This window comes from Rattus norvegicus, chromosome 4 (assembly GCF_036323735.1).
Source record: "Rattus norvegicus strain BN/NHsdMcwi chromosome 4, GRCr8, whole genome shotgun sequence".
Classification (NCBI taxonomy): Eukaryota; Metazoa; Chordata; class Mammalia; order Rodentia; family Muridae; genus Rattus; species Rattus norvegicus.
The window spans coordinates 155,916,065-155,928,245 of NC_086022.1; the positions used below are offsets into that span (position 1 = coordinate 155,916,065).

Here is a 12,181-nt window from a genome sequence, read left to right on the forward strand (position 1 = left end):
CACAGTATTATTATAGTCACCGCTCTCTTTTTACACAGGGAGACTGAACTGTAAAGAAATTTAAGAGACTGCCCAAGGTGGGACACGTGGAAATGCTGGACCAAAACCCAGGTCAGTCGCCGTGGCCAAGACTTTGAAGCACAATGTTTGGCCATAAGTGGTGTCCTAGGTAGCTTTCATAACGCAGGGTGATCTGAGAGGAAAGCCTGGATTGAGTAACTGCTTAGGTTAAACTGGGCTGGGGGGAGGGGCTGCCGTCTGATTATTAATGGATGCAGGAGGACCCGGCCCACTGTGGTGGCACCATCCCTAGACAGGTGGCCCTGGGCTGTGTAAGAAAGCTGTGAGCAAATGACTAGAGAGTAAAGCAGCAAACTGCGTCTCTCTGTAGTTCCTGTCTTCAGGTTCCTGACTGAGTTCCCACCCGACTTCCCTTAATGATGGACAGTGACCTAGAAGTGTAAGCCAAGTGAACCCTTTCCTCCTCTGGGCTGCTTTCAGCCACAGTTGTTATCACAGCAACAGGAAAGGAAACCAGAGCAGGTTGCAACAGAAAAACTTTCTGGAGCCCTACTGAGTGTTGGCTGAGGTAGCGGGATAAAGACCAAGAATATATTTCTGGGAATCTCTAAGAGGGAAAAGTTGCAAGGAAAGCAAGAGGAGAAGAGAGCCCAACAAAGCACAGAATCAAAGCAGCAGCGAAGGAGAGGGAGAAGACATCACTCAGGGCACTGGCAAGAGGGACGCCAAGTCTACGACACGAGAAACAGAGGCCCAGGGATGTGGCTCAGTTCTAAGGAGTCTGCCGGATATTCATGAGACCCTAGGAACAACCACATACATACACACATGTACACACACACACACACATACATACCCACATGTACATACACACACATACATGCATACACATGCACACACATGTACACATACATACACAAATGCATTATACATGCACATACATGCACGCACGCACTCCATAACAGAAAAATAAAGAGGTAAGAAATGAGAAAAGATCTTGGACTGGGAAGAGTCTTTGCAAGACACAGGACAGTTTGGGCAGAATACGACAAGAGAAGCAGTATTACAATATACAAGTCCAACAGCAGCCCCTTTTGCAGAGGGATGAGTCTGAGAGAGGCTGGGGGAAGGTGCTGAGAGTTGAGGAAAAAAGCTTTAGCCAGACTGGCTTTGCATACTCATAGAGTGAGAAAGACTTTAAAAACAGACCATGGTTAAGAACCCACAGCTGAGAAGGATCCTGTGAAGTAAGGCTCTAGAGACGTCCCTGCTATGCAGGAGGAGGCCAGGACCCCGACCCCTGAGCTCACCGCTGGAGGAGAGCGAGTCCTTGAACATCTCGTAGAACTGCGTGAGGTACATCACCATGGACAACTTGTCCGGCTCCCCCACCGAAGCCATCTCCTTGCCCGTCATGATGGGAGAAATACCCAGTTCCTTCTCAGCGATGTCAAAGGCCAGCTGGTTATTCTGCTCCACGTTTTGCTCATCCAAAGAGTCAAAGTCTCTGAGAAATAGGACAAGAAAGAAAGAAAAAGATCAAATTGAGCTAACTGTCCTCAAACCATAACACAGTACCCCGTGCCATTACCGTCTCAGTCCTGGGCTAAGGTCCAAGGAGTCCAGCATCATCCCTGGATCGGAGGACAGATCAGCCTGCCTGGACTCCACTCTTCCTCCTGACTAAGGAAATGCACAACCCCTTTGGGGGGAATGACTATAGCTCTACTTTGCAAGTAAGAACGGAGGTGGGGGTAGGGGGGTACAGAGAAGATGTGGGGGGTGGAGAATCCTGCATCTTCCAGGGACACCAACTCTTACTATAACGTGAGCTCAGGACAGTAACTCCCTTAATATGTGTTCGCGCACGCCTGTCCACAAACACAACAGAAACTAATGTCTGAGAGTGTCGTGACCCTGACTGGGGAGAGTCCTCTATGTCCTGGGACTGTCACTTGTCCCAACAGTTCTGGTACAGTTTACTCAGCTTTCTCCTGCTGTGGGGAAATTCTAAAACCTTCCCCAAAGGTTTTCCCACTGCTCAATCCCCTGAGCTTTCCCAACCATCTCCACTAATAAACCCCTCCCCCAGGTTTTAAGCCTTTGCTACTGAGGAAGGTTTCCCCTCAGCTGACTTCACACTGTCCTGGCAGCTCTTAGTTTGTGCTAACCTACTGACCTCAGGGAATTTTTTTTTCCATTTAAAACAAATTACTTTTCTCTGAGAGTAAGCCTATTAAAGCACGAACATTCATCCTGAATACAGTTCCGAGGGTGCGAGTGACCCGCTGAGGGCTTTCTGACCTCTCCTCAAGCTTTCTTCAGGCCACACTTGGGTGTTCCAGTGGGACCCTCAACTCCACCCCACCCGCCCACCTCACTACAATTCCTTGCCTTCCCTTTGAGACAGAACTGATTTATAGCACGTGCGCACACACACACACACACACACACACACACACACACACACACACACACACACCTCAGCTTTAGAAACACTGTCTTGCCACTCGGTTTTTCTCCTTCCTCAGCCTTCCCCAGTGCGAATCACAAAATGTGACACTTTCATTTACTCGTTTTCCAACCTCTGGGTGTGCATCAGAGTCCTTTACACCAAATATTTCCCCCTCCTTTTAATTTTGCCTGGGGATCAAACCCAAAGCCTGGTCCGCTAGGCAAGGGCTGCACTGGCACCTCTCCATATTTACTTATCCTTTCTAGAAGACAGTTTCAATCTGAGACTCTTAACTCTCCTGCTTAATTAACCCTCTCAGCGCTGGGATCACAGGCTGGCCTGGCTATGGCTGTTTTGGGTGGTACTAGGGGATCAAGCTTAGGGCCTACACATGGTCCTCACTGTCAATCTACAGCACACAAGGCTGGTTTTACTAGCTCTTGCATCATTCGCTTGCTAACCTCACAAAACAGGGGCTATGACTTTTAGGAGTCCGTAACCAATCATTAAAACAACAGGCAAAACCTGGACCTAATGATGAAAAAGGCAGCCAAGATAATCCACTGTGCTGTGCTCCTGTCTCTGACTCTGTTTGGCTTCCATAGTAACTAATGCCTGTGGGGGGTGAGGGGATCTGAGCGCTGACCTGAGGCCACTCTGAACCGATTCTGTAGATGGATGAGTAAGAGACGGCAGAGGGACGGTAGGTGGGATATTTCATGAAGCTAAGGGGCGGACGCTTGCAGAGAGTATGATCTTTAACAAAGAAAATGCTCAAGACCATCATAAATCAGGCACGTGTGTATTGTTTTCTGTGGGGATGGGCTAGCCAAGTGTTCTAGCCAGGTTTCCCTTGTGACCAGCAGCATCTGGGAAAGAGCAAGCCAAAAAACGAAGAGTTCAACCCAGGGCCAATAAACAGTTTTCCTTTGTTCAAAGTTAACGGGCCCAGGTGGGTGTCAGAACTAGTTGTTGACCTGAATGCTGTGATTTTGTTTTGTTTTGTTTTGTTTTATTTTTTTCAAAGCTAACTTTTTGGGGATTGAGTTTTAAATATAACAAAGGCAAAATCTGGGCCTTCTGGAAAGAGCATTTTACCAAGTAATTCGTATGAGGAAAAAAGATAAAATTTGCATAAGGGGCTCCGGACTCCTTGGTAAATATAAAACGAAAGACAAAATTGGTCATGACTTACATAAGATCCGGGCGGTATCTGTGGATGATGGCACACAGGGCCAGACCACTCTTCCAAGACATAGTGAGATCTGTCACATTGACTCCTGAGTAGCCGTCTGTCTGTCTCTGGCACCACCCCAGCAGTTTGCTTGAACGAGCTACAGACTCTAGAACAATAAAAACGATCACTCAAGTGTGCGTACCTCAGGACCCTGACACAGCGTTTGCTCTGCAGTACAAATATGCAGTCTGAAGAAATTACTGAGGGTAGGGACAAAATGTCAGTACTGTTTTCAGCGGAAGGCGGTAAAGCGCGAGTTCATGTCACCGGCGTGGTGACAGTATCACGGTAATACGATTTAGGTGCTACGTATCCGATTCCTGGGCCATGCCCCAGACAGATACCTCCGAGACGGCTGACAAGGACCTGTAGCTCTGAAGCCATGTCCTGGCAGCTTGTCCCTGGAGACAAGCGGATGGCAAAGTGCCACCTCGGGAGCTGATACCTCACTGGCCACAGAGTCAAGATCTCCCTGGAGAGTTGCCTGGCAACAGGCTGAGGAAACTGGTTCCTTCACAGCAACACCCAGGAGATTAGATTAGAAAAGGTTTCTCCTGTAGTACCTTAAACCCAAGCAAATGAAACCTTAGTCTCCCTCGCTAAGGTCCTAACAGAGAGCCAAGTGAAGAGGCTTCGGGGCGACGATGGCAAAGCCAATCAGGCCACAACTGTCCTAGAACCAGGCTGGCAGCCTGTGCTACAAACGGTTACACATGGAGACCATGACAAGGCACAGACACACACGCTTTTCTGACGTTGACGAGTCTTTATTATAAGGACTTCTGCTAACACTCAAGAGAACCTGTGAGCTCTGATCTGTGTTCAAGAAATCTGTTCCGGTCCCCGAGGCAGCTGGCATTTAGCTTTACGATAAGTCTCTTGGAGATCTGTGAGCACATTAAAAACGACCGTGATAAGAACCTTGCTAAGGGCTGGCGAGATGGCTCATCGGTTAAGAGCACTGACTGCTCTTCCAGAGGTCCTGAGTTCAATTCCCGGCAACCACATGGTGGCTCACAACCATCTGTAATGGGATTCAATGCCCTCTTCTGGTGTGTCTGAAGACAGTGACACTGTACTCACATACATAAAATAAATACATCTTAAAAAAAAAAAAAAAAAAAGGAAAGGAACCTTGCTAAGCCTCTCACAGTGGCCACAAGGACTGAGACAACAAATGGGCCCACTTTTGACAACATCGCCTGGCTTTGATATTGATCTACTCAGGTATTTTCCATGTCTCATACCTACCTACTCCATATACACCGGGAAACTGCAGACCCTAGGTGGACACAGTAGTGGTGACACCCCAGGGGAGAGAGTTTCAGACTACCTGTTGTTTTCCACAACTACTGTGACATCCCAAGACCACATTCAATCACACCGTTCAAGCCGGAACGCAAACCTTTCCGGCCTTCTCCACCTTCTTGTTTGGACTGATGCAGTATAAATTACCACCAACACCTGCCTGGTGTCTCTCAGGACAGTTCACTGCCCACACCGATCCACTGTGGTATCTTTAATAAACAACGGCAGTGCTGTTTCCACTCACTGCGTGCCAAGCACTGTGGTGAGGGCCGTGCCAGAGACCTCATGACCACAACCCCAGAGCAGGGTTGTTCCCAGATCAAAGACAAGGAAACTGAAGTCTGAGGTTCTAACTCCTATGTCCAAGGCCATCCGCTTTACGGGGAGGATTGAGAGCTGCTTGTATCTGGCCCAAAGTCCAGGTTCTTCTGTGGTCAGCCCCAGATTCTGGCCTTGTCTCCCTGCCCCAGTGTATTTCCCTTCTCAGTCTGTTCTAATGCACCTGACCAGTGTACTGAAGGCCACTCTCCAAGGATAATCTCCAACAGCTGTTCAACACACGCCAAACACAGAACGGCCTGCACATCTGCCCGGCATGGTGGTGCTGTCTCGGGACGCAGCAAGAAGGCTACCTACCACATTTCTACAAGGCCTCTCCCAAACCTGCGTGGGTGCATGGCTAACCAGGGCTGGTGGGCACTGAGTGCACTTTTGCCATGTGTCTTTTCTCACTCTCTCTGGGATCTGTAACTGATCGTCCTGGGACACTGGCCTCCAAGTGTGACAGCCATGATTATCTTCATCAAAGCAGCCATGATTGCTGCCAAGAAACCCTTAAGCTGTTTGATGTTCCCTCACAGGAGGGAACACACCTCCCTCCCAGTTTTACAAAATTCTGCCCCAACCGAGGGAAGTCTTAGGAGGTGCCGAGCATACAGAAGGCAGAGTGTTAACTGAAGGAAGGACTCCACCTCACAGCTATGGAGATGCATCATCTTTGTGGGAGTGAGACTTTGAGTGGTGTGGGCGTCTAGAGGTCACCTGTGTGCCTGCAGGTAAAGTTTATTAACCCACTGGTTCACAGAGCTGCATCTGAGTCGACTCAGTGCTCGGGTCTATTGTTGGTCCCCTATCTGAGGCAAACAGAGATCGGTTTATATCTCCTCAGGAAAAGTTCATACAACCATAGTCTACCTCTACTCTTACACTGCATCAGGCTGCAGGATTTTTCTCTGTGTGTGAGGACCGTTCTGTGTATCCCAGCAAGTGTAAGCGATGTCCCTGCGTTCTGCCCTCTAGATGCCACTAGCAAACCTACCCCGGTCATGCCGGTCAAAACATACTCTGGCAACAATCTAATAACCCCAGAGGCTGAAACCACTGGCCACTGCCCAGGGCGTCTGATAGCACTGTGGTCACGCAATGGCTTGATGGAGGAGCCCAGACTTCTTTCAAATAGGTCAGCCCATTACTGGAACTCACCATTGCGCGTCAGCTTGGGAGTGGTTCGGGAATTCACCAGGTTCTCCATTTCCAGGTGGATATCTTTTGATTCCCCGCTATCGTATAAATGGCGCACCTGGCAGAGAGTTGAAAGGTTGGAAAGGAAGAGCAAACCCTGAACAGCAACTCCCCACTGAGAAGAAGAAGAATGACCACGTCGACACTTACAGAGGCTGGTAACGTCTACATGTGTCTGCTCGCTTTCTGGTGGAGCTGGGGGTTGAGCTTAGGGTCTTGCATGGCTAAGCACAGCTATAGGCCATGGCAAAGTTAGGCAGAATCTACATGACGACCTTAGAGCTTTAATGGAATGAAGTTACTGGAGGCACACGAAACCTGACCGCAGGCAGCTGTGCTGAGAGTAAGGCAGATGGCTCTGGTCTGGGGCTGCCCACCTTCGCATGGTTCAGCACTATTCAAACACATACAAGAGGCCCGCAGACACCAGGCAGGAGGCAAAGAAGAAAAGCCTCTAGAATACAGACGAATGTGTGAAGCAGGCTGCTTCCTGAAGAATCTGCTCCTCGGGGCTGCTGTGCTCTGAAGTACGCCACTCTCGACAAGAAGGCGACTTTATAGATTCTGGAGAACACAGTACAAAATCTAAGCTAACGCCCTCTACCTGCAGAGAGCGTCTGAGCCTTCTAAAGCCCATTTGTCTAACAGTGACCTGCGGGGTAGGCAAGGGGCATCACCTACACTTCTCAGGTAAAAAAAAAAAAAAAACAAACAAACTGAGGCTCAGAGAAAGCCAAACCGCCTGGCTGAGGGCCAGGTGAGGTGGGGATGCTGCAGTGACGTCACCCTTCCCAACTACGTGCCCTTCCCCTCCACGCCATGTGGCTTGAATTAGGAGGTGCTGGTGAAGTTCTGGGTCTATTGTTTTTGTGACTTCTGATCTTCTACGAGTCATTTAAAAAAAAACAAAACAAAACAAAACTCTGCTTAGCCAGGCATGATGGCTCACAACCAGCACTCAGGAAGCTGATTCAAGAGGACAATCACCACCTCAGAGCCAGCCTGGGCTTAGTAAGCTCCAGCTGAGCCTGGGTTACAGCACGAGTCGCCCCACCCCAACCCCAAACTCAAAACAACTGACCAACCAATAAAGAAAAGGAAGGACGGACTGACCCTCTGTGATGACTGTGTCAATGGGAAAAAACACCTATTTCAACAACACAGAGGCATCAACATGGATCGCTTAGTGTGGGTTGTATAGTAACAAACGCAGCTACACTCACTGTATAACAAACAGTTACACACACTCCTATCTGATCCGTAGACCAGAGTTTTGGGCATCCAGAACATGGGCCTAGGCACACAAAACTTACAAGGAGGCTCTTACCTGGCTTGGCCTGAGGAAGTTGATGTTAATATTGGGATACCTAGTGACAGGGTCGATGCTGTACTGGCTGAAGTTCTTGCTCACGTTCTCAGGGGTGGTCTGAGGCAGCAACCTATAAATGCTTTCCCTGCAACGACATACAACGGTGTGCTCGCAGCAGCGACAAGAACCAAGTCAGCCGAACAGTCATTGCAGAAAAATCTATGTAATCAAATCCCAGTACTCAGTGACTCCACGGTCCCGAACTAGGGAAAGGGCCACAAGGGAAGAGCAGGGGCAGTGCGTGGGCAGCAGCAGATGCTGCTAATTTACAAGGCGGGCATGAAGTGCGCCTGTATTTACTATGGGTTTTAAGAAATTAAAAAGAAACCTCGTGGCCAGCTTGTGCAGGGTTACTGGGATGCACCGTCTTATACCACAGTTATTTTTGCTGAGCCTTCCCTTTTCAATAGTAGAATATTTAAACTGAAGTATGAAGGATACTTCTAAACACCCTCTCTGTGAGGCCAGAGGTCTGTTTATTCCTCAATGAGTCATGTCTGTGGTTATTTGTCCCAAGGTCATGCGCTGAAGTACTCAGCACGGTGCTGGTGAAGTGGTAGATGTGGAAACTCACACATATATTTCTAGCACTCTGACACTCAGGCAGGAAAATTGCTTTGAGTTCAAGGCTAGCTAGGAATACATAGTGAGCTCTAAGCCAGCCTCGGGTTCAGAGTGAGACTCTTATCTCAAAACACAAGACAAAGACAAAACAAGCCTTCTAGAGATTTAAAATGACAGAATGTGCTAGTCAGTTTATATGTCAACGTGACACAGCTGGAGTCACCTACAAGGAGGGAACCTCAACTAAGAAAATGCCTTGATTAGATCAGGCTGTAGGCGAGCCTGGAGGACATTTTTTTAATTAGTGATTGATGTGGGGGCACACAGTCCACTGTGGGCTGTGCCGTCCTTGGACTTGTGGCCCTGGACTCTATAAGAAACCAGACTGAGCAAACCATTGGGAGCAAGTCAGGAAGCAGCACTCCTCCATGGCCTCTGCATACATCAGCTCCTGTCCTCAAGCTCCCGCCCCGCTTGAGTTCCTGTCCAGACTTTGATGATGAACAGGGATATGAAGTGAAAGCCAAATAAACCCTTTCTACCCTAAGATGCATGGGTCACGGTGTTTCACCACAGCAAAAGTAACCCACACTAAGACACTAGTAACACAAACTAGGACCAGGATAGGGTATTGTGACAGACCTGACTGCTGATTTTGGGGGGAAAGTAAAGACTCTGGGACTCTGGACTAGGGAAACCTCTGAACACTGTGGGCATGGCCTAACAGGCCCTCCTGGTAAGAGCTGAGAAGACAGCAGCCCTTAGAGCAATGTGTACTACGGAGGCCCAGCTCAAGGGGTTTCAGAAGGGAACAATGTCAGCAGCTTGGCTAAAAGCCGTTCTTAAGATACTTTGGGAGGGGGGAAAAGCAGCTGCTTTTTGCCTTTGCCTTAAGACTGAAGAATTTGAGGCTGATTTTGTTGGTGGAAGAGATTTCAAGGCAGCCTAACAATGACTCTGTCACATGGTTATTAGTAGTCATTTTTATGTAGGTCCACAATGAAAGAGAGCAACTGGGGCAAAAATAAAATCACAAAGTGTACAGTTTGAGGAGAATGCAGGCACAAGGAAATTTAATGTTGGCACCAAGGCTTGTGCTGAAAGAGATGAAGAGAGGCCTGCTGGGAAGTGGAGAAAAGGGCATGGTGGGGTGAGGTCCATGCGGCTACCCTGAAGCTGGGGGGAGGAAAAGGCCTATGACTCTCCTCCTAAAGAGCACGACAAGCCAACGCTGCTGCAAATGTGACTCAAGCAGCCCCAAGTGGGCAGCCGAACTTGGAAACGGCAGCATCCGAGTTCAGGCTCTGGAGTCACGAGGGACGTACCGGTAGAGGTGTTGTGGTTAAGGAGAGCCGTTGAGCCCAGGCATATTACAGGGGAGTCCCTGAGGGGCTGCAGTGTGCATCTGTGAAAGTAAAGCTCATTGTGCTGAAATCCCAGGTTGATGGAAATGACAGACCCGCTGCCAGGGAGTGTAACTGACAGTGAGGCTGGCAGGACGGAGCCCTCCAGACCCTTTGCCATCAGACACGGAACTACAAGACTTGGAGCTTGCTCCGTGGGTTTCTGCCTTGCTTTGGCCCAGTATTTCCCCATTATACCCCCATTCTGCCATTTTTTGATCGGCAATGTATATTCTGTGCCACTGTGTTCGACGTATGTTACTTGCTCTTTGATTTTATAGAGGCTTACAATAAAGAGACTGCCTTGAGTCTCAGGAGACTGTGACTTGTGATAACAGTGTTGAGCCACAGACATTTTTGGACAGGCAGAATATTTATAGGACTAAATGCATTTTGCATTTGATATGGCCACAAAACTATGGGGGCCTGGGGAGCGAAATATGTTGATTTAAATGGGGGCGGTCCTCAAAGGTTCATATGTCTGAATACTTCATTGCCAGCAGGTAGAACTGTTTGGGAAGGATCAGAAGCCTTGTTAGAGGTGTGTCACTGGGAGTAGACTTTGAGGTTTCAAAAGCCCTTGACATTCCTGTTTAGCTCCTCCTCTCTGCTTCATGCTTCTGGACCAGATGTGAGGTCTCAGCTATCGTGCCAGTGCCTGCCTGCCTGGTGCCACCTTCCCAGTCATGATGGTCTCTTGAAACTGAAACTGTAAGCCCGCAAATAAACTTTCTCTTCTATAAGCTGCCTTGGTCAAAATGTTTTGTCACAATAATGTAAAAGTAGCTAAGACAGGGAATCCTATCAGTGATCAGCTTCATCCAGGAAATCTCATGCATGTTTCCTGCTCAAGGTAACCAGAAAATTATCGCTCCTTGTCCTAGCCTCACTTACAATCATCTGCTTCCAAACACCTGACCCTCAGGGGTTGGGGAGCTGTTTGCAAGCACGCTGGTGTTTCCCTTTCAGCCAGCCACTTCCCATGCTTGCTGCCCCCACTGCTCTGCTGGCTTATGACGCACAGCGGCCAGCATGCTGCTCACACACGTTCGCTCACATGATCATTGGAAAGAAATCAGGACCAGTCAATGGGCGGCTCACCTTGAGGTTCCTGGGATTTTATAAAACAGCCCTTGCCTTTCCTCTATCAGACATGAAAGCATCCTTAAAGATAGAACAAGAGGGAGGAAGAACTTCCACTTGGTGGGGAGTAAGCAGGCCGACTCCCCAGTCCTGTAAGAGGCACCCATGGCTTCTTCCCCTTACCTTTCTGCCAGGACTTCCAAGGGGCTGGTGCCCAGGGACCAGCTTCGTACCATCCAGGCAGAGTCCATAGCAGCCAGAAAGCCCCGGGCTATCCCTGTCCCCATTGGCCAGAAAGGCTGCAAGGGAAAGAGACACAGAGTTAAAGTAACTCAGCTATTAAAGGAGGGAAGTAATCCAGCATCCCAAAACCATCATCTTTTCTCCTTGTGGTGCAACTCCCGTAAGGGTGTGTCTGCGCACCCTCCTCCCTGGACACCTAGACTCACTCCTCACTACTACCTCTGTCTACCACTTAGTTAGCTCTCTGCCGCCTTCAGTACTCACCTCCAGGAGGCTGTCCCCAACCAAAGCTACTAGTAACTGGTGTCCATTCTGCTCCCGTACCAAGGCAGCATTTTCAGAGGCGTACATGCAGGTGAAGTCAAACATGGCCACGTCCGGCTGCCCGTAGTGATTGATGGCAAAATCCAGGGAAGGCAGCTGCTGCTGGGTAGAGAAGTCTGCAGCCTCCCGGGCGTAGTTCAGCAGGGCCTCCTGGTCCACGTTCTCCCGGGAAAGCAACAGCTCCGTGTCTGTGTAGTCCTGTCCAGGGAGAGGGAAGGCCAAGATAGAGCAGCCGAAGCAGGGACACCCGGGTGGCCCGCTAAACCCCACATTAAACACCAAACGTGACCGGGTGGCCCACTAAACCCCACTTCAAACACCAAACGTGACCTCGTCTCATGGGGTTCTCTTCCCTGCCACGCTTTCATTCCTAAACAGAATCTTTTATACCGGTTATAAAGAATGGGATTGGGGAGTGGGTGTGTTGGTTAGGAGTCAATCGGCTTTCTTTCCTAGACAGACCTGGCTTTTCCACTCATTAGGAGCAAACCTACCGTAATCCTGACCCATCGATCTCAGAGTTGTTACAATATCAAATAAAATAGCCCAGAAACAGCAGCTCATAAATGGAAAAGGCAGCTTCAAAGTTTAGGGTGTTTCCCATGATCCCTTTAATCTGGCGGGGGGGGGGGGTCTGATAGCTTTTGACAGCA

At 49.1% G+C, this 12,181-nt stretch overlaps 1 protein-coding gene across 35 annotated transcripts in view; it reads right to left on the minus strand.

The window, feature by feature from the left end:
* Window positions 1-12,181, minus strand: part of Mical3 (microtubule associated monooxygenase, calponin and LIM domain containing 3) — a 200,063-nt gene that overhangs the window by 91,124 nt on the left and 96,758 nt on the right. For 29 of the 35 annotated variants that reach the window (XR_010065679.1, XM_039107870.2, XM_039107872.2 and 26 more), the window contains 6 exon segments: window positions 11,469-11,726; window positions 11,145-11,260; window positions 7,870-7,996; window positions 6,504-6,600; window positions 3,672-3,819; window positions 1,332-1,528 (listed from right to left, as the gene is read on the minus strand). Coding sequence is in view for 34 of the 35 variants with exons in the window: in XM_039107870.2 (XP_038963798.1) it covers window positions 1,332-1,528; window positions 3,672-3,819; window positions 6,504-6,600; window positions 7,870-7,996; window positions 11,145-11,260; window positions 11,469-11,726 (943 nt within the window). In the remaining variant the exon portion in view is untranslated. 35 annotated transcript variants of the gene reach the window in all.